Consider the following 21,624-nt stretch of genomic DNA (forward strand, 5'->3'; position numbering starts at 1 on the left):
ACACACAGCAGTAAAAAGGATGTAATCAAACGGGTAAGGGTGGAGAACGACTCAGGAACACTAATGCCTCAGGACTAGAAAGTAAAACATTAATTAGCAGTCGGTAAGGCATATGTTCACTGCTGAAGCGGTTTCTTGAACAGGATAACAGATTCCGACACTCAACACTTCGGCACTCGTTATACCAAGAATAAAAGGCACAGGGCAGCTAGTGATATTAAAAACTGTGAGCACACAGAATGACAGTCCCAACAGCGGATCCATTTGACTTTAGAGCCACTAGAGTCTCACTGCAGTACTTCGAGTCAAAATGTTTATTTATTGATAGTTAATTAAAATTCTACAATTAAAATTGATAAGATATTTAAATAAACAGGTTGTCAGCTCAATCTAAAATCATTTAATTCATACTTCAGTTTGCTAGAAAGATTAGAAGTTGGGTTTTTAACTTAGTGAATGTCCAGAATATTTTGTATAATGTACATATAGTTTACATAATGATTTATTAAAATGCCTTTCATGCTGTTAAAACATGACAAGACTGCTGCTTTGCAGGTTCATACCCGCATTTTCCAATCCATGCATTTTACGTTGTGATAAAAATGTAGGACAGCACATAATGTGTGTTAGACTCCTTATAGGAGGTGCAACAACGGCATCCTTGCTTCTGGTTTCTGCTTCCATAATTAAACTTCTCCTCCAAAATGGGAGAGCCCAAAAAGTAAGTGAAGGCATTTGAGAAGAGGCTCCCACTATATAGTAGCAACATGGTTTGTTTGGCACTCATCCATTAAGTAATTGACCCTGATCATTTCAGAATTAGTGTCAAACAAATGGACTCTAAGGTAGATACTTTGTCAAATTAATTTAGAATGAATTCATCAACTTATTCATGAAACAAATTCAAGAAATGCACGTGTTAAATGTAACTCTTTTTTGTGTCTATTGAAAGCACATGACATGCTACGAGTCTTAAATGCACAGCAAACGCAAAATGGCGATCTACTTGAACATGGTTCAAGAGCCAAAACGCATCACCTTCTGTTTGTTGGTGCACTTTTGAATGCAACTTAACTATAGTAGTACTTGTGGTTTACGACTAAACATTACAGGAATGGATTTGATAAATATAAATGTACACGTATATACATCACAAACCTACATACATCTAGAGAGCAGTGCAAATGCCTTGTGTCCATGTGGTTCTGGTGTATTTCAGTTCTTGATTTTAACATTCCACAATTCTTGCCATGTAAATAAAATATGCCTGAGCTGTGTAGTAGTTCGTCAGTGTGGTAGTATTGGACGTTAGGAAATAAGACAGTAATGAGCAGTTTCATGTTATGCTATGTCTATTCATATAGCTTACTAATCACCCATGAAGGTATCCAGGTGCTTAGGCAGGTGTGTAGTCCCCCCAGAGTTTATTCTAAAAGCCAGGTCTTCAACTTCTGGAAGAACTCAAGAAGTGAGGAGGTGGTTCTGATGTTTTGAGGGCGGTCATTCCAAGTTTTGGGTCTGATGTAGGAGAAAGAGCGACCTCCTGTTCTGCTTTTGCGGATGTGGGGAGTGTGTGCAAGGGAGGCAGAGCAAAGGTGTCTGGCAGGCTGGTGAAAGCGTATGCAACTGTTCAGGTATTCTGGCCCTGCATTATGTAGGGGTTTGCATGTGCAAGGGAAGTTTTAAAGGGCTGCGCTTTTGCAGAGCCAGTGAAGTTTCTTGAGGTATGGTGTGATGTGATGTGAGAGCGGCATGGGAGGTTGAGAAATAGTCTTGTGGCAAAATTCTGGAAGGTTAGGAGTTGGTGTAAATTTTTTTGGGAGATTCCAGCATAGAGAGTGTTGCCATAGTCCAGCCTGCTGATGAGGACTGTCTGTGTGACTATCCACCTGGTGCTCTGTGGCAACCATTTGAAGATCTTTCACAGCATGCGTAGGATGTGAAAGCAGGAGGGGCTCACTGCATTGGCTTTTCTGTTATGTTAAGCTTGTGGTCTAGGATGATCTCTAGATTTCTGATGTGGTCTGTGTGTATAGGCTGTGGTCCTATCTCCAACAGTCACCAGGTGGCGTCCCATTTGGACCTCTTGTTGCCGAATACTAGTATTTGCATCTAGTCAGAGTTGAGCTTCAGGCATGTGGTGCGCATCCAGTCACCCATGCTCATGCGGTTGTTGAAGCTGGTTCTGGTGTTCCTGGACTTGTCCATCAGGTAGGGTTGGGTGTCATCAGCAATGTCTTGTGATCTGATGATGTTGGTGAGTGGTATAATTTATATGTTGAAAAGGGTGGGGTTGAGGGACGATCCCTGTGGGACTACACATATCAGGTTCTTGGGTACTTATGTGATGTCTCAAATGTGAAGGGTGGCAGTCAGAATCTTTGGGTTCTTCCTATGAGGCAGGAACAGACCCATTGGAGTACGGATCCTCGTACGCCAATCGCATGAGGGTGTTGTGGGAGACCAGAGTAAAAAAATATGGAGAGGTCAAGCAAGATGAGGGCTACGGTTTTCCCTCAGTTCAGGATGCTTTCAATGTCAATTATCACAATTAGTGCTGTTTCAGACATGTCATTCTTTCTGAATCTTGATTGGGTGTTGCCTAGAAGCTGGTACAGCTCCAGGTGGATTGTGATTTCCTTTGTTGATGGCCTTCAATTACTTTGACTTGATAGGGCAGCAGGGAGATGGGTTGGAAGTTGCTCAGTTAATATGGGTCAGGTGCAAGCATCTTGAGTAGGGGAGCAGATTTCAGCAAGTTTCCATTCATCCTGGAAAGCGGGGACGTGATGGAGGTGTTGATGATGTGGGTCAGGGTAGTGCGGATTGGTAATGTTTCCAGGTTGTACATGTGGTGGGGCAAGAGTCCGTTGGAGCTTCTCAGTGGATGGTCTGCATTACCACCACAGTGTCGTTTCTGGTGAGGGATGTCCATTCGGTCAGGTGGCCATTGTGGTTGGTAGGTTGCCAATAAGTTCTGTGGTAGAGTTGGTGTGCAACGTTGCTGTAGGTGTTTGAAACTCTGCTGTGGAAGAAGTTGGATAGGTTGTCGCAGAGTTGTTTGGAGGTAGTGATGCTGGAGACAGTGGCTAAGGACGAAGTAAAGTCCTTGATGATCGAGAAAATCTCATTGCAGCTGTTGAAGCTTCCTTTGATGCTGTCCACCAGAGCTTTTTTTGTTGCGGTTTCTTATTTGCTGGTGATGGCGTCTGAGTGCAGCCTTGTAGGTGGTTCTGCCGGTGATGTTGTGGCTGGCTCTTCATTTCCCATGTAGCGGTCTACAGTGTTGCTTGATGTTTCGGAGGACTTCTTTGTACCAGCTGGCCTGCTTGTTTGATGTACTATGCTAGTTGGATTGGATCAGTACGGGGCAGTTCAGTGGTGTATTTATTGATGTCCTGGACAAGGTTGTCTGTGCGTCTGGGTTGATCCATGCTTAGGGCACCAAGCCAGGCTGCTTCTGTGATTTTTTCCCCAGCTGCAGCTTGAAACGCTTTTACTGGCTGTGGTGTTGACTTGGTGTGTTGATTTGGAAGCGGATGATGGAGTGGTTGGTTCAAGTGACCAGCATTGTGGTGTTGTATTCGCTGTTGTTGCTGGTGGTGCACAATGTGTGTCCTGCAGTGTATGCTGGTTGTGAAACTAGCTGCATAAGTCCAATGTTGTCCACACTTCCAAGGAGTGCTGCGGAGCAGGGGTTGTTTCGGTCTTCCAGGCAGAAGTGGAGATTGCCGAGGAGTATTTAGGCTCTAAAGTCCCGATCTGGGTGGTCGGTGGGTGAGGGTTCCATTCAGGGTGAAGTTTTCAGGGCTTTGCAGCTTGAAATGCAAGTATTTCACAAGTGGGGTGACATTCTCTGTGGATGTAGTACATTTGATAGATTCCTTCAAGATGATAGCGAGCCCTCCTCCTGGCTTGTGAGGGCAGTCCTGTAGAGCGATCTTGTAGCCTGCTGGGATAGCGTAGCGACTTTGGAAGCCAATGTGGGATTGAGCAAGTTGTCAGTATTAAAGAGGATATCTGGTGCATCGCTGCTCAGCATGTCCCATATTTCAGTTGCATGTTTGCCGAGAGATCGTGTATTAAGCGACACGCATGCAAGTGGGTTTTGACTTTCAGGTTTAATCTGGCGCCTGGTGTTGGGTGGAGATAATGGAGGCATTGTTGGTGTTTGTGTGGGGTGGCTGGGTGGCTGCAGGAGAACAAGCAGTGGGTGCAGTTGAAAGCTGCTACCATGGTATGAGGCGCAAAGTTGCAGAAGAAGAGGGGGAGACAGCGCCTGGGGTCAAGTGATCAGGAGTGCAGCGGAGTATCACTGGGCAGTAATAGGACCAAGGTTTCAGACGTTGGGATCGGTCTAGGTGCAAATGGGTGTGCCTTTTGAGTGAATTTGGTGCACCAGCGGCACAACACTGCATACATGTGCAGCGCCACCAGTAAGTAGGTCCTGGGGAAAGTGCGCAATAGGGTGGTAGTGGGTGGGACTATTCTTTGCAAGAAGAAGATGCGGGAAAGCGTCAGGAACAGGTAAGGAGTCCCGCTCTTCACTTGCTATTGGCAGGAGGCAGGAAATTTGAGGAAGAACAGCTGTGAGAAGAGCAACAGAGACCAGAGCATGGGAAAGGGCGCACAAGTTGCAAATAGAGCAGAGGCTGAGAGGGTGAAAAAGAGTAGATATGAGGCAATAGTTGAAAAGAGGTTCAAAAGCAAGAATGAAAGGTATACAAAGAGGCTTAAAAAGTGAGAAGAGCCTTGAAGGAGGAAGCGGACATCAAAGATATACGAAGCAGAAGCGAAAGAAGAGGATATGAAGCGAGGGGCGAGCCTCAGGTGGAAGATGCCGGGTCCGAAAGGGACTAGACTGGTCAGAGAACCAGTCACAGGTAAGTGAGTAAGGGGCCTCGAGTTTGGAAATCTAGGGAAGGTGGAGAGTATGCTAAGCCAAGCAGTGTCAGGTCTGCACACTGCTCTAGAGTTAGGCGTGCAGCTCAAAATGAGAGGTTAGAGTGCAGCAGGTGATGCACAGGCATTTGTGGAGTGAGATGAAGGGAATGATCTGTCAGTAGGGTTAAGGTCATCCTGGAATTGCAGCTGAAAACTAGAACAATATGTGGCTACAGAACAGTAGTTTGGAGTTCAATTGGCAAAACTGTCTTTGGACCCAGTAATGAGCAACAATGGGTGCAGAGGTGCTTATAATGTCCTCGTTTTGGAACGAATGCATCTGAAAAAATACCTTTACCATTAATTTTCTCAATCCAGTAGACAACAGAAAGCACCCTTGGTAGTCCTAACTATCATACATATGTTCCATTTGGTAATTCACAATACTAAAGAACAAGTGAAAAAGCAATAAAAAAACACTTCGTGGGCATTTTCTCCGACCTTCTACATAGTAGATGCCAGGGAAAACAGCTTTTTTTTGTTTTTAGTACCTACTATGTCATGTTAAATGAATGTACAAAGTACTCTCATAAATGCCAGTAGATATTACTTATGTGCAAAGACATACGGAAAGGCTGCGAGAGAAGGGCAATTGCATTACAGGCAGAGCTGAAATTCTGACTAGGTTTTCCTGTTGTCCAGTCTGTCTCTTAATTTTGAATGCATATTTAAAATAAAGAATCTAAGAATGACGGATCCTAATAACCACAAGATTAGTAGCTCCCATATCATGCCCCATGTGGAGACTTAAATTGAAGTTTTCTGAATTGGCTTGACTAAGTGAAATTGCCCCATGAGTTGCTGTGGTGTGAGGATGAGTACACTTGCTGTGATTAGCAGATATGCTACGATCAATTAGGTCACTAGCGTACCCTCCGTCCACCATACCCAATACATGGGAGAAATTCCACTGCTGAGGCTGGTAGTGGCATTCCAGGTTTTTAGGTCCCACCTGAGAATTTGGTGAGCATTTCTTGTTGCATAGCACGGAGACAGCTCAAAGCTATACAAAGTTAATAGTGTAGCACAGATTCGACCTTGGAAAAAATGGTGGCACTCAAACTGTGGGCTGTTGAAACTTACATATAGCTGGATGCTACGGTTGAATCGTTAGTCTGTGGAGAGGCACTAACCGAAGTGCTGCAAGCTCCTTCTTCAATCCTTCTTGAGCTTGTACTACACCCACTGGATGGTAATGTGTTGTTGCTCTTAAATCGATGGGGACAAGAGAGAAGCAATCAAATTGAATAGGGTATTTAGGGATGACAAAAGTGTGTTTCATGTTAGCAGGTATACGAGTAAGAATAAAGCCCTCTTGGCCATAGAGGAAGATTTAAACATTGAATGAGTGTGACTGAGCTATTTCACTAAGCTTAAGGGGGAACCTCAGGAGAGAAAGGTTTTCACAGAGGTGGATGCAGCGCAGGCCATTATGCAAACATTCTTTGGTGCATCAGGCTCAGTTCTGGGAACTGATGGCTGACTCAATGGGGGCATGTTGGTTAGTGCAGTTTTTGGCAGTTCTGGTGTTGCTGGCAGTAGCGTTGTTGGTTGGTTGTTTTATCTGGAGTGTGTGAAAGGGGAAGCACAGGCGGAAGTTGGATTCCAAAGGAGGTTTGCAGCAGCGTTTATTATAGTGGAAAATGGCCCTCTTCTGATCCCTCCTTATCTCCCAGAGACACAGTGTGTTTAGCATTTGGTTTTGTAAGTATTCCGACAGTAAAATCACTCAGCAGAGCTGACTTTTTGGGCACATATCATGCTTTGGTTTTAACTTTTTTTTCCTGCTGATTGAAACATTGCAAGTTTACCACCTTGTGTGTACGCCTAAACGACTATTTTTTAAGAGACTAAGTTTGGGAATTTGATTTAGATGGAAAGGCGCTTGGAAACATTTGCCACGTCTGTCCACATGCCTATTGTGAGACTGCCAGATAGATTGATTAACGTGTAAACAAGTTTGTTCGGTGATCACAGGAAGGATGGTGAAAGAGTACAGAAGGCGTTGGTAGGCCTTCCTTCTGACTCAGAGATTCCCAGGATTACACCAAACCCCTTCCAGCTAAGGACATTGGCTGCCGGCAGAAGCATGTAAAAAAGTAACACACACCACCACACACTCCGCCGCGTCTGTGTAAGTGCTGGGTGGTATGGAGGAGGTGCTGGTCTGGACCCAGCACAGACTGTCGGCAGGAAGCCAGTCAAACTTCAACAAAGTGATGGAGTCTGCTATACCCACAATGAATGATGAACGAGCCTTAAGATATACGTGCTGTTCCAGCCATGATTATTGATAGTAGGACTGCCTGAGTCACAGGTAAGAAAACAGATAATCGTATGTGCGGATGCTTGTGGGAGGAACAGATGACGAAATGTCGTCATATTCAGGTTCTTGGTCTGATGTCTCCTGCTCCAGCATTCAGATGTTTCACTGGTTCTTTGGTAATTAGAGAAAAATGTAACTATGTGGAGGAGAACAGCGCAAGTAATACTGTTTATTTTAATCCATGAGAGGAGAGGCACTTTGGATGATGGGCTCAGTGGCGGATTGGCTAAAGTGAAAGATGTTCAAGAGGTTGTCCGTCATTACTTCGCAGGTAATTACATCAGAAGTCAATACCGTGGGGCCACTGCATCGGGAGTCACTGTGCTGGGAGTATCTTTACATCACAACTTCACGGGTAACTTTATAATTAATTATCACTGTCCTTATTTACTTTGAGGGTAGACAATCTCCTCAACTCCCTTTCTTTTTGTATTATCACTCTTTTTGTATTCAGGGGGTGTAAACACACCCATTTCATTTTTTTCCTATAATTGTACTGAAACCCAGCCCCTATGTTACTGCACTCACAATACCCTAAACCCCAGTATAAATACCTTAAAAACACGCATTTGTCCTTTGAATTAAATTACATTTCCGGGCTATGTCACGTGTATGATAACGTTCCAATGTTCTGATAATGGTTTGGATGAGCCAGCCCAACATTTCCCACAACAGTCATTTAACTATTTTGGGTATCATATTAACATCTCTAATTATGCATACCTTTTATGTGTGAGTATGCATCTATATATTTATATATTTTCCACCTACTGCCCAGGGAGGGGAAAAAACTACAACTCTTTACAAACCCTTACAATATGACTCATTCTAAACCTCTATCAAACTATCCTTGTACCGCCACTCACTCATCCCAAAAATCTTATACTCCTGTGGAGTCCCAAATAACCCTTTCCAAACTCTTTCCTCCTTTATCTTATTCACCAAACTAACAGACAAACACGTCCACCACTCCCAGTAGCAATCTATATTTTCCCTTTACTAATCTATCACCAATTCATCTTGTGTTCCGGAGTAGCGTGCTACTTACCAGTAAGCATTTCAAAGCCTTGTCAGAGGCAGTAAGCGCTTTGTACATATAATTTACAATTACAAAAAAAAGTATCTGAATCCAAACGTGATATATACATACATACTTCTGGTAGTGCTCTGAAGCAGTGAATTGGGAAGTGCATAAACACTTGTTTTCATTCTACCTCTCTAACCACTCATTTTCAGTCATTTCTACTTTTCCCATTCTTAATTCACCTCACAATTCAAAGGTATACCCCAAGGCTCAGTAGTGGGTCCCTTTATATTCCCTTCACTTGGCCACCTTTTTTGGTGATGTGATATCTCCTCATATCTCCCATTGTGACTTTGGTAGATAATACACTAATATGTTTATTCTTCCCACGGAACCAACCGATCCTGTCCTCAATATCTAGTCAGCTGTTTGTCAGAAACTAAGCTCTAATCCAACTTCTGACAGCTGTTTGGTAGACTGTCATCAGCCCCTAGCTCATGGAGTGATCCTAATACAACCATCGCCACATGTGAGGAGTGATTTGTCAACAAAGCCTTGTAACCACACCCACGGCACCCTATATTGCATGCAGGTATTTTTCACCTACGGTGCCCCTTCAACTGGAATTCACTCCCAGCCGAACAGAGCGCTCCTCAAACACTCCACATTCAATTCAAACATGTGTTCAAAGTGCATGTCTTCCTCTTTATCACCCTCAAATCCTTCTTAAATTCACTTACCCTCAACCTGACTAACTGTCTGCCTGTATCAACCTTATTCCAAGCGCAATCCCACTGCTCAGCTGATGTGTAAAGTATTGTCTAAATAAACGCACCATCAAGCACACCACCAAACGCACCCCTCACAATATTACCTGTATTTCTGTGAGTTTATTTGTTAATCGCAGCAGAGATTCCAGAAGAAGCACTATTGTTCTGTGGAAAATAAATGACTTAAACGGCTATGTAAATAAACAAAAGTAAGGCAACCACAAAAAGTAGAAAAGAAAGCCAAATACTGTCACGTGGAGGGCCAGGCTACAACTTCTCACCAAGTGATTTCATTGGGAAATGGGGCATAAACCAGAAAATTGTACACTATGATGGTAGGAGTTAGGTAGGATGAGGGATGTGACTGGCTACAACCAATTCGAGAGAAGTATGTGAGCTGTGAGACGCGGCTGCTAGTAAGATGACTGCAGGCTCCAAGAGAAGTAGGCTGCAGCATGGGGGTCAGAGGATGGGGAGTAATGTTGATCTGTGGCGACAGGAGGGGGCAGGCAATTGCGGTGTAGAGGAATAGAAGAAATATTTGACTGGGGCACGAGTGCAAGAATGGGGAACAAAAAATGGGGAGCTGGGAGCAAGAATAGATGGAAATCAGCAATAGCAAGGATGGGCAGTGAAAGGCCATCAGTAGCATGATGAAGGGCGTGAAAGGTGGTGCTAAGTGAGCTGCTTATTTTTATTTATTTATTCTTGTAGAGCGCCAGACTAGACTCCCGAAGGAGTTAGTCCTCAACATTCGAACAAGACCACTGCAAATGAACGCCTACAAAGTAACAAGACCTTTCTAATTTGTGAGAACATTATTTTACTTATATTTGTGCAGATATTTCCACTCATCTAAAATGTTAGCTCTTGGTAATTTGGACTGACGCTTGCAATTTTCTGGCTTCTAAGCCACGGGCAAAAAAAAGTAGGCCACAGCCAAATTGTTGCAGCTCAGTATTAAGGTGCTCTGGACGAGCACTGGGTGCTGCGAGTCAGGGTTAAGAGCATCTTTTAAATAACAAAATAAAAAATTTGAAACAGGATTGCTAACCCTCATAGCTTTGGCACCTTAGCACTTCCCTTTGCCCTGTCTAGGGCATTCATCAAATCCTATTGGTGTAGAGCAGCATTAATCTGCATGGAATAGTAGCGGTAGGCCAAGTCTGCATGGATAAGCCCCGCACCGCTCATTTATTTGGCCGAACAAGACTTGCACCTATTGGACTTATCAAAGGAAAGGCAGATCCAGCTTCAAGATACAGAATCTAAATATGAATGCAGTTATTCTTTCGAAATTACTTTCTTTGCTTCCTTTAAATCCCGAATGATGAGTTTTCCACCTATTTTATCTAGAGCAAAAACGTTTCAATAAGGAATTAAACAATCACTGTCTGCTCTGGGTAAGGAGCAGGTAACAAAAGAGACATCTGGTCTCCACTCTTCAGTACTAAACTACAGGAGCACGAGGGGGGACACACATCAAACTGTGTACTTGTGTATGATTGAAACTTTGCAAAGATCTATATAATAGCTCCTGGTGTTCTCAGGAATGTACTCTAGGGTCATTTGGCCACTACGATGGAAAACGTTTTACTGTCTAATGAAACACTTATTTTGCAGAAAAAAATATAACCTTTCACGGAAAATAAATCCTGTGTATTACCCACCTTCCTCTCAGTGAAGATGTTTTTTTTACAGAATATTTAGCTTGCCGAGCGGTACTACATAAGTGCCCTTATTCATTCCTCAGATCTCCACACTGCAGTGAGTACGGTTACCAAAAGTGAACATAATCATCAACTGAACGTAGAATCCACTATTCATTTGCTTTTATAGTCATAAAACAAATATACATTTTTAACTCTCCCAGGTCCTTTTCTTCCTCTAATCTCTTCACACAAGTACCTTCCTCCACGCTAGTCTGTGTTAATACTGATCCTGGGAGAAATACATAATCATTTTGACAAAGAAAATTACATTTAATGCTCAAACAATTATGCGAAATTATGCATTATGCAAAATGCCACCTTCTGCTATTTCGAGCTATTTTTTTAAACGCAAAATAATCTCTAGCCCATTTTCTTCTCAAGGATGTATTTCGAGCTAAAATAGCTCGAAAATCGCACACAATGCGAACATCTGCTCGCATTCAGTTTGTGTTCTTCCCGAGCCTCCACAATGGAGTAATTACCCAAGCCAAGTCTCAATTGTACCATGTGGCGTAATCTCTAAATCTCAGGTATTCCCCCTAACAATTGTAATGCAAAACCCCCGACAATAAGCCAGCCTGTATTACATTTCGGCCGGACCTACAAGAGAGGGCCATCGTCAGAGAACTGTAGGGGAAAAAACAGACTAACTGGGGAGGGGGGTCCCTCATGGAAGCAAGCAAAGCCCTGCCTTAAAATGCACCATTAAAGGGTCGAATATGTAGTTTGTTCTAAACACAATTCACCTGGATAGGTATTATTCGGAACTTTCACTCAAAATGTTGATATAAAAGAGTAGGTATTACATTCCTACGGTTCTACAGGTTATATTGTAAAACTATTGGATTTTCCACCAATAGTTTAAAATCACTTTGGCAAGAAATGTGGGTAGCTGTAGCAACGATATATCCTACCCTCTCAAAAAACAGATGTGCCCAAGACCATCTGTCATCACAAATATAAAAATATCAAACAATCTGAAAATGTTACTACATTGGGTAGATAACAATGACCTCACTGCACCAGTATCCGTGTAGCGATAATGTCATACCTGTGGATTTGCCCGTTTTTATGCAAGTAATCCAAGCCTTCCAACACCTCTTTCATCATTGTGGCAATACTATGTTCATCTAGAACTCCATTCTTGTGTTCGCCTTTCCCAACAATATGTTTAATAATGTCCAGTACCGAGCCTGTGGAAAGAGAAAAAACATTGATTATGAGGAAAAGTTATGTAATCAATATTTAATAAAGGCAATTACTCTAGAGTCTGTGTATGAAATACCCTGTAATTTGGAATATTGATAAACTTTAATCTCTACAGGTGAGAAGCAGAAAATAAAATCATTTTACTCTTGCAGCTGAAAAATTGCAACACTGTAAAGTAACTGACTCAATACTAATTTGGTTAAAGTAGGTATTTAATAGCCAACGGGTTTTAAACAAATGTATAAATGCTCATCTCCTAAATTTCTGCAACAGTTGCTGAGATTAATTCCATTCATCACTTTTTTCTGATGCATGGGTATGCCCAGACGTGGATACAGTGCTTACTTTGCCACCGGAATCAAGCCATACCTGGCTGATGAGCCCATATTAAGGGCGAAACTGGCCCTGGATTGCTTGTATTCTGGTTCAGGGAGTACCTGGCCAGATAGTTTGGGCTTGACTGCTTCTAAGTGCAACAGGGTCAGGCTGAATAAATATGGCGGGGTCCAAACTGAGGTGGCATTGTGGGCAAAAAAAACTATGGATAGGGATGCGGCCCAAGTGACTGCCCGTTGCTGAGATAAATTCAATCTGTCACTTGGGGCACGATGTAGGTCACCCGGTCGGTAACGGCCGATTTCGGCCGTTACCGACCGGTATTTGGCTTTTGACATGTAGGTGGCTCGGAATTTACAGAATCGGTAAATTTACCGCTTCGGTATTTTTCTGAATCGGTAAATATACCGATTCTGTAAATCCATATGTAGGTGGCACAGTTTGCAGTGCCACAGACCCTTAGGAATTCCTAATTTACCACCCAATACTATTGGGTGGTAAATTAAGAATTTATGTGTACATGCACATCTGTGCATGTACACCTGTGCCATGTGGCACACATACATGCCCTAAGGGCATGTATGTGTGTCACATGGCACACAAGCCAGAAACAGGGGTGCAACAGGGTGTCAAAGTGACACCCTGTCCCCCTTGACAATTCGGTATTTTACAGATTCGGTAAAATACCGAATCAGTATTTGCCATTGATTCCTATGGGCTTCAAGGCCCATAGGAATCAATGGCAAATACTGATTCGGTAATTACCGAATCTGTAAATATCGAAACTTACCGATTCGGTATTGAATTCGGTAAAAATACCCACATCCCGATTGCCAGTTCTTAAATACTGAATCCGTATGATTCGGTATTTAAGAATCGGTAATCTGGGATTACCTACATCTGGCCCTTAGTTTTTTAAATTCCTAAATTTCTGAGTATAAGAATCCAACATCAGGAAACTAAACTGAGGCAGCCTAAGATTACGCAACATTGTACTGGATTAGCAATCTAACCATATGTCCCTAAATGAACGGAGCTAAATTGTTCTCTCTCAAACTTATATTTGAGCTTTTTCGAATATGCTTTTTCAAATTCGCTATTTGAAGCAGCACTTACTACATGAAGTACTATAAATGCAATGCACTGTATGAATAGAATTCATTTTGATGCAAAGTAGTCATCCAGTACAAAAAAACACAATTCAAGATGGGTACGTGGTAATGGAAAAACACTATGAAGCATATTCATAAACGATTTTGTGAAAGGACTACGGAATATGAGTTTTCTAAAACTCAATAATCGAGGTCAGTAGCTAATTTCTACATGTTTGCCAGCATTAGCTCTTTGTCTGCGCATTAAATGACGAGGCATCTGTATCTAGGACACAGTCACGTTGTATGCACCTGGAGTAGAGGAAAGTGGGTATCTTGCTGCCTTTTAGCAATAAGAACAGGTTGAAAACCTTGCTGTTCTAGGTCAGAAACAAACCCTGAAATCCAAGGTCAATTCCATAGTCAAACTGTTTTTTTTAGCAACTTCACAGAATTGAACAAAAACCTCCCTTGCTTTTAAGTGAAAAGATTGGACCAAAGAGGCTAGAGTCTTGGTTAATATAAAGTTAGTCCATGGGACGTAAGTGCACTAAATCCAGGAAGAACAGACAAAGAGGGCTATGAAGTATTCATTTCAGACAGTGAGATATTCATTGTATCCTTGCTGAGTTAGAGTAGAACTAGAACGGGCAGCCACAATGTGGAGGTCACGTTAAAAAACACAAATAAGCTAACTGGGTTTGTATCTTGAATCATTATTACGAGTCTGAATCTTCATTTCCACATTCAGATTTGCCTACTTCCTGCCTCCTGTTGATTTAAGTTTAGTGGTACATGAGACTAATCCGGTATCATTTGTATATGCTTGGATACCTGGGATTCTATGTCAGGACCGGAGGCTGGGATTATGCTTTTCTTTCTCCATTTATTTGCTCAGGAGCCACAGAAAACCGCATATGAAACCATGAAACAAGAGTAGCACCACAACTTCCAAGAATCTAAGCGCAAACTTGAAGCCACCAATCAGCGGTCTCTGTCCTCCCATAAGAACATCTCTAAGGAAAAGCACAACCCATTTCTTCATTGCACAGCAGCCAGATAAGTGCTTCTTCCTTGGGGTATGGTCTTGTGGTGTTTGGGCTTGGCAGCGCTGGTCACTATTGTAAAGTTAATGTGCCTTATTACTTGATGGTCTGTCAGTAGGTTTGTCTATTGCATTCTTTCCGTTGTGCACGTGTCTGTAGGTTTCCCCAATCAGAACAGGCTTTGAGGTCCTGCTTCCCCTTTGAGCATTCTCATGCTTCAGACTTGGAGCGAGGCGGTCTTCAGCTCTGCACTAGAGGAGTGTGGGGGAGGGGTTTATCGGTAGGGTGATTAACTGGCATGAGTGCAAATTCAGGACATGAGTGAAACAATTCAAGACAAATGGTCACAAATTCAAGACACAACTCTGGGACAAAAGGCACTATTTACAGACACATCAGAGGAGGTCATGCAATAGTATATAAGTAGGTAAACAGACAACCAACATAATTACAAGTAAAAGTATGAAGTTGAGACAATTTTTTTTTTTTTAATGCACGCAGCATTGAGCAACTGTGCAGGTCTTTATGTTGTACTTCATTTGATCATAATCTATTAGTAGGATTACTGCACTGGGCTGTCCAGTCAGATATTCTGTTTAGAGTTCATGGTGGAATCAAGGGTAGGGGGAGGGAATGCATAAAGCAGCTTGGAGTCCCAGTCCAAATTAAACTTGTTCCCCAAAGTTCCCTGCATTTTGTACTGGAGGCTGCAGAATGACGGGCAGTGCAAGGTCTCATGAGTGGCAAACAGGTTTAACTGAGGAATCCCCCACATCCCGAAAATGTGCTGAGCCACTTGATTGAGGTGAGACTCGTGATGAGCCGAAAAATGCCAACAGACTGTCCGCACTTGCATTTAGAACTCCAGCCAAGTGATTTGCGATAATGCAAACCTGATGATCCTGAGCCAAGGACCATAGTCGAAGAGCTTCTCTGCAGAGAAGATATGACTCTACTCATCCCTGTTGGTTTATATACCAAATCGCAGTAGTATTGTCGATTAAGACTTGAACTGACTAACTCTGAAGGGAAGGCAGGAAGGCCTTTGGAGCCTGACGTTTTGCCTGCAATTACAGAGGATTGATATGCAACCAAAAGCCTTTGATCTCCAGACCCCCAAGATGAGTTCCCCACCCTAGGGTGGAGGCATCCATTATTACTGTGGCCACTGGAGGTGGAGGGTGAAACTGCTTCCCTTGAGACAGACTGCCGGACACATCCCACCATTGAAGATCCGCTGCACGGTCTTTGGAGATCGTGACAAACTCCTGGACATCTCCTTTGTGCTGAAAGCACGGTCTGCGGCAGCAGCACTGAAGAGCCCTTATGTGCCAGCGTGCATGGTTGATCAACACAATGCAGGAAGCCAACATACTGAGCAAGTGAAAGACCTTCAAGACTGGAAGCAGAGCTCTGTTCTGAAACAGCAGAATCACAGCCTGAATGTCCGGAATCCTCTGTGGAGGCGGGAAGGCACAACTCACTGTAGTGTCCAGTACTGCCCCTATGAACAGGTTTTGCTGAGAGCTCTCCAGGTGAGACGTGGGTACATTTATAGAAAAACCCAGGTTGAACAACAGTAGTGCTTCCAATCGCAAATGGAGCAACACAGTTTCTGGCGACTTTGGTTTGATCAGCCAATCATTCAGATACCGGTATCCTCGACCTTCTGAGATGCGCTGTGACCACTGCCATCACCTTTGTGAAGACCTGAGGTGCGGAAGTAAGACCAAATGGAAGGACCGCAAATAGCACTGAGACCCCACCATAAAACTGAGATGACGAATATATTTCAAAATGGGGATGTGAACATATGCATGCAGTCTTCCTTCAAAGCAAGAAGCACCTGTGCTAGGGTCAGCATTTGTAACTTTTCCTTTTTGTGGAACAGGTTCACAATCCAGGGGTCGAGGATTGACCACAAACAATCCTTTTTTGGGAATCAGAAAGTAACTGGAATAACATCCCCGACTATGTTACTACTCTGGAACAAATTCTATTGTGCCCTCCTGAAGCAGGGTTTGCGTTTCGAGGAGCAGAAGATGCTCTACCGAACAAAGCCCTTGTGTGTGGAGGGGAGGGGGGGAATACTCCAAGAAGAGTAGGGCATACCCATTTTCGATCTAAAACTCAGAGGTCTGTAGTGACAGACCTCCAGTGAGGCAGAAAATAAGCCACCCATCCTCCCACTGGGTAAGCATGATCTAAGAATTTGAAGCTAGAGATGCTTTCCTACAACATTGGCTGGGAGGAAGAAGAGTAGAAGTAGACTGGCTGATGGGCAGATCCACGCTGACTACCTCTGCCCCTTCCCCTGTAGTTTCTATACAGGGGATTCGAAGCCTGCTGCTGTTGCTGCCAACCTTCCCCTCAAAAGGATGAGTTCTCGCTGAAAACTCTGGAACTGTCTGTCATCCTTAGGTTGAGACTGAAGACTCAAGGGCCTAGTAGTTGGCTTACTATCTTTTAAACTTTGCAGAGCTGAATCCAGCTTGGCACCAAACAGCCATGATCCATAGATGGTCAAATCCATCAATGTTGCCAGTACATCTGGCAAGAAGCCAGATCCCCTCAACCAGGCATGGCTCCACGTGGCCAAAGAGGAAACCATAGCCAGAGACACTGAATCAGCTGTGTCCAGACCAGATTGCATCACCTGGAAAGCCGCTGCTTGAGTATCATTCAGGAGCTCAGAAAAATGCGGTTGAGAGCCCCAGGCAACTTTGGAATGGCTTGCATTGCAGAGTCCATCAAACATGAATATAGCTCCCTAATAAACAAGTAGCATTTGTTGATTTTAATGCCATACTTCCGGAAAAGGCCTTCTTGGCAGGCTGCTCCATTCTCAGAATCCCCGTCAGCTGGAAAAGAGCCAGGTCACAATTTAGTGAAACAAGAAGCCTGTACTACCAAACTTTCAGGCATTGGGTGTGATGATAAAAACACTGGATCCCCTTGAGCCGGCTTGTACCTCCAGCAACGTTCCTTGACACCACTGCCGAATACACCAGCTTTAGCCATATTTCTAGGATAGGCTTAGCAAGAGCCTCTTTAAACAGCAACAGCAGTTAAGATGATGACGTGGAGGAAAGAAGCACCTCAGTCAACAAGTTGGACTTCAACTCTGCAGAAGGTAGAGGCAACTTAATCAACTCCGCCACTTTTCTGATCACAGTGTGATTAGATGGGACGTCAGGTGGCACAATACCCTTGGAGAGGTCTCCAGACCATTTTCTACCTCCAGTCCTTCAAAATCTGGATCTAAACCAACAATCTCACCCTCTCCTCCAACATCCTGATTAAAGTTTGAGCCTCTCTAAGATACCTTATTTGTGGTGGTGACTTCTGCAAAAATGTTGACGATTGCTCAGATGGCAGTAGAATTGGTTTTGGGCAACTCTGCACCAGATCGGTTCTATACGGTGCCGATGAAGAATCAATCGGCGTCAAGCACTCTCGACCTTCTTGCACCGGTAATGACACTGGCTCTCTCTGCACTGGCCAGGACACCAGAGTAATCGGCATGAATGGCATAAAAGGCACCTATGGAAACGTGTTGGAAAGCCTCCTAATGAATATGAAAGTGGACCCATGGGGTCAGCCGGCGCACAAAATAGAGTCGCAACCCTTGGAAAAAAACTAAACATAGTATTTAAGAAGGTCGATGGATCCAATCCCGGAGCCGGGAACGCTGAATACTCCTGCTCCTGGATGGGCAGCACTGGAGCTGGAGGTGGCAGAGGGACCATACACAGGATCCAAATCTGGCTCTGGTAGAGGCTGTTCAATTGAAGTAGCTGGCCACGAAGCTGGAGGTACCCCTGGAGAGGGAGTTGGGGAAATCTCTCTTCCCTCACGAGTCTTCGGACTCTGGGATACCGACTTTTATGAACCATCCCTAGAAGTGTCTAGTCAAGAACCATGGCGTCTCTTCTTGTGCTTTCGTCTGGATGACCTCGAAGTTTGGGGAGACGGCGCTCCGATCGAGGCCGGAACCTTAGACAACCTCTCTTCCGCTTTTTTGCCTTTGCCATAAAAAGCTTTGCCTCCCTTTCTTTTAAAGCCTTCGGATTAATTTGACAACAAGCTGCAACATTATGATCAGACAACCGGCAGCAAAGGCAATCATCCTGCGGGTCTGTGATGGACATTTGACCATTTCATTCACTGCAGGGCTTTAATCCTGACTCCCGCGGAGGAGACAGCTTCACTTGCAACAATGTTGCACCTACAGAAATAGAAGAAATCGCCCACTAAGATGGAGAGCCTAGGAAAAACCATTATGCGTCGACAGCGCAGAAAACAAGCATTAGAAATGCAATAGGTCTCGCAGCATTAGAGTTAGTGCATTTAGAATTGTTTATGGGTTTTTTTGTAAATCTTTAGCATGAGGTTGAGGGTGAGTGAGGGTGAGTGAGGGTGAGGGGTTGAGGGTGAGTGAGGGTGAGGCTGAGGGGTTGAGGGTGAGGGTGAGTGAGGGTGAGTGAGGCGTTGAGGGTGAGGGGTTGAGGGTGAGTGAGGGTGAGGGGTTGAGGGTGGGTGAGGGGTTGAGTGAGGGTGAGGGTGAGGGTGAGTGGGGGTGAGGGATTGAGGGTGAGGGGTTGAGGGTGAGTGAGGGTGAGGGGTTGAGGGTGAGTGAGGGTGAGTGAGGGTGAGGGGTTGAGGGTGAGGGGTTGAGGGTGAGGGGTTGAGGGTGAGTGGGGGTGAGGGGTTGAGGGTGAGTGAGGGTGAAGGTGAGTGAGGGTGAGGGTGAGTGAGGGTGGGTGAGTGTGAGTGAGGGTGAGTGAGGGTGGGTGAGGGTGAGTGAGAGTGAGGGTGAGTGAGAGTGAGGGTGAGGGTGAGGGTGAGGGTGAGTGAGGGTGAGTGAGGGTGAGTGAGGGTGAGGGTGAGGGTGAGGGTGAGTGAGGGTGAGTGAGAGTGAGGGTGAGTGAGGGTGAGGGTGAGTGAGAGTGAGGGTGAGGGTGAGGGTGAGGGTGAGGGTGAGGGTGAGGGTGAGGGTGAGGGTGAGGGTGAGGGTGAGGGTGAGGGTGAGGGTGAGGGTGAGTGAGGGTGAGTGAGAGTGAGGGTGAGTGAGAGTGAGGGTGAGGGTGAGTGAGAGTGAGGGTGAGTGAGGGTGAGTGAGGGTGAGTGAGGGTGAGTGAGAGTGAGGGTGAGTGAGAGTGAGGGTGAGTGAGAGTGAGGGTGAGTGAGGGTGAGTGAGGGTGAGTGAGAGTGAGGGTGAGTGAGGGTGAGTGAGGGTGAGTGAGGGTGAGTGAGAGTGAGTGAGGGTGAGTGAGAGTGAGTGAGGGTGAGGGTGAGGGTGTGGGTGCTCCATTGGGCTCCCTCCCAAGTAAAGTCTGTCTTGAGTGAGGGGTTGAGGGTGAGGGGTTGAGGGTGAGTGAGGGTGAGGGGTTGAGGGTGGGTGAGGGGTTGAGGGTGAGTGAGGGTGAGGGGTTGAGGGTGAGTGAGGGTGAGGGTGAGGGTGAGTGAGGGTGAGGGTGAGGGTGAGTGAGGGTGAGTGAGGGTGAGGGTGAGTGAGGGTGAGTGAGGGTGAGGGTGAGTGAGGGTGAGGGTGAGTGAGGGTGAGTGAGTGTGGGTGAGGGTGAGTGGGGGTGAGTGTGGGTGAGTGTGGGTGAGTGATTGAGGGTGAGGGGTTGAGGGTGAGTGAGGGTGAGGGGTTGAGGGTGAGGGAGGGTGAGGGGTTGAGGGTGGGATTATACAGTCAGTCCCTCGGTCACAAGACCTGCCAGGAGGGCTGTGCTGTGGTAGGTTTATCCTTGACGTGCTGTGCTGCCCTGCCCTGCCCTGCCCCCGGCTGCGAGGGTGCTCCAATGCTGGCCACGCACTTCTCTGTAACGGGTGTCATGTGAGCAGGCGTCATCTGACACGGCCTAGCAACCGCGCGAGCCCAGCGTGGAGACCGCAAACACCAGAGCCTGCTATCGGCGCAGGAGCAACTCGCTGCAAGGGCGCCTCGCCCTGCACCACCTCTGGGATACACGGCGACCCTGCACTGAAAGGAAGAAATGGATCTTAGGCAGCTCAGCGAGCTTCACTCTGATTGCACTGAACAAAGAAGCGTGCATTTTCCCTCTTTAACCAACATGCCAGAGGCTTCTGCTCACACTACTGCCGAGTAAGGCTAGGAGCAGGGTTTAACACAGTTACATCAGAAAAATCTTCGGGTGACGCATTACCAGCTCGTTCAAATATATATAACATTAAAGCAGTGACTTCTCAAGACACGTGACACAGAACCACAGAGCGTACCCGAGGCGAAAACATGGGAGCTGTACACAAAACCTCTCCCAATAATTGTAATGAAAATAAAAAAAATCAATAAAAAAAAAAAAACAGTAAGTACAATAACTGTTGCTATTTTTCTAAAGTATTGGAATGGCGAGTAACCTTGTCATCCGCAAATAAAACAGCAAATGTTGTTTTAATTATTTTATTTTCCGGTCTTTCCAAGTCTGTGTAAGAGGAATGGCGGTGTAAGGAAACTCGTGCAACCGTGGCGATCACCAACTCAGCCTGAATGTAGGTGCACTGGGAAAACTGTGAGTAAATGGGTGAACTGTTAAGAAATACAGCGATGCAATGTTAAGGGGAACTGCGAGGCAAGGCGGAGGTAGAGCTTGTATCTTTACTGAGGACTATTCCCGTTTGTGACATTTCATCGCGAGGTGAAAAAGACAGCTGGTGTCAACAAATTAACTTTTGTCAACTATAAAACAAGCCTTTCACCGTAACACGGCGGGCAGGGGAGGGGGCGGAGAGGGAGAGGAGAAATGCGACACGGAGGGAGGGGGCGGAGCGGGGAGGGGGCGGAGAGGGGAGAGGTGCGACACGACGGAAGGAAGAGAGGGGAGGGGGAGGAGAAAGAGAAATGCGACACGGCGGGAGGGGGCCTAAAGTATTGGAATGGCGAGTAACCTTGTCATCCGCAAATAAAACAGCAAATGTTGTTTTAATTATTTTATTTTCCGGTCTTTCCAAGTCTGTGTAAGAGGAATGGCGGTGTAAGGAAACTCGTGCAACCGTGGCGATCACCAACTCAGCCTGAATCTAGGTGCACTGGGAAAACTGTGAGTAAATGGGTGAACTGTTAAGAAATACAGCGATGCAATGGCGGGGGAGGGCGGGTTTGGAATGACGAGCTCGCGAGGCGGTGTTGGCGGGGAGGG

At 45.2% G+C, this 21,624-nt stretch overlaps 1 protein-coding gene across 1 annotated transcript in view; it reads right to left on the bottom strand.

Annotated features, from left to right (window-relative positions):
* The window catches only part of OXSR1 (oxidative stress responsive kinase 1), a 783,663-nt gene that overhangs the window by 483,192 nt on the left and 278,847 nt on the right, over nucleotides 1-21,624 (bottom strand). The window contains exon 4 of the mRNA XM_086940877.1: nucleotides 11,828-11,969. Within this exon, the coding sequence (XP_086797003.1) occupies nucleotides 11,828-11,969 (142 nt within the window). The remainder of the gene's footprint in view (nucleotides 1-11,827; nucleotides 11,970-21,624) is intronic.

Source organism: Lissotriton vulgaris, chromosome 10, assembly GCF_964263255.1.
Source record: "Lissotriton vulgaris chromosome 10, aLisVul1.2, whole genome shotgun sequence".
Taxonomy (NCBI): domain Eukaryota; kingdom Metazoa; phylum Chordata; class Amphibia; order Caudata; family Salamandridae; genus Lissotriton; species Lissotriton vulgaris.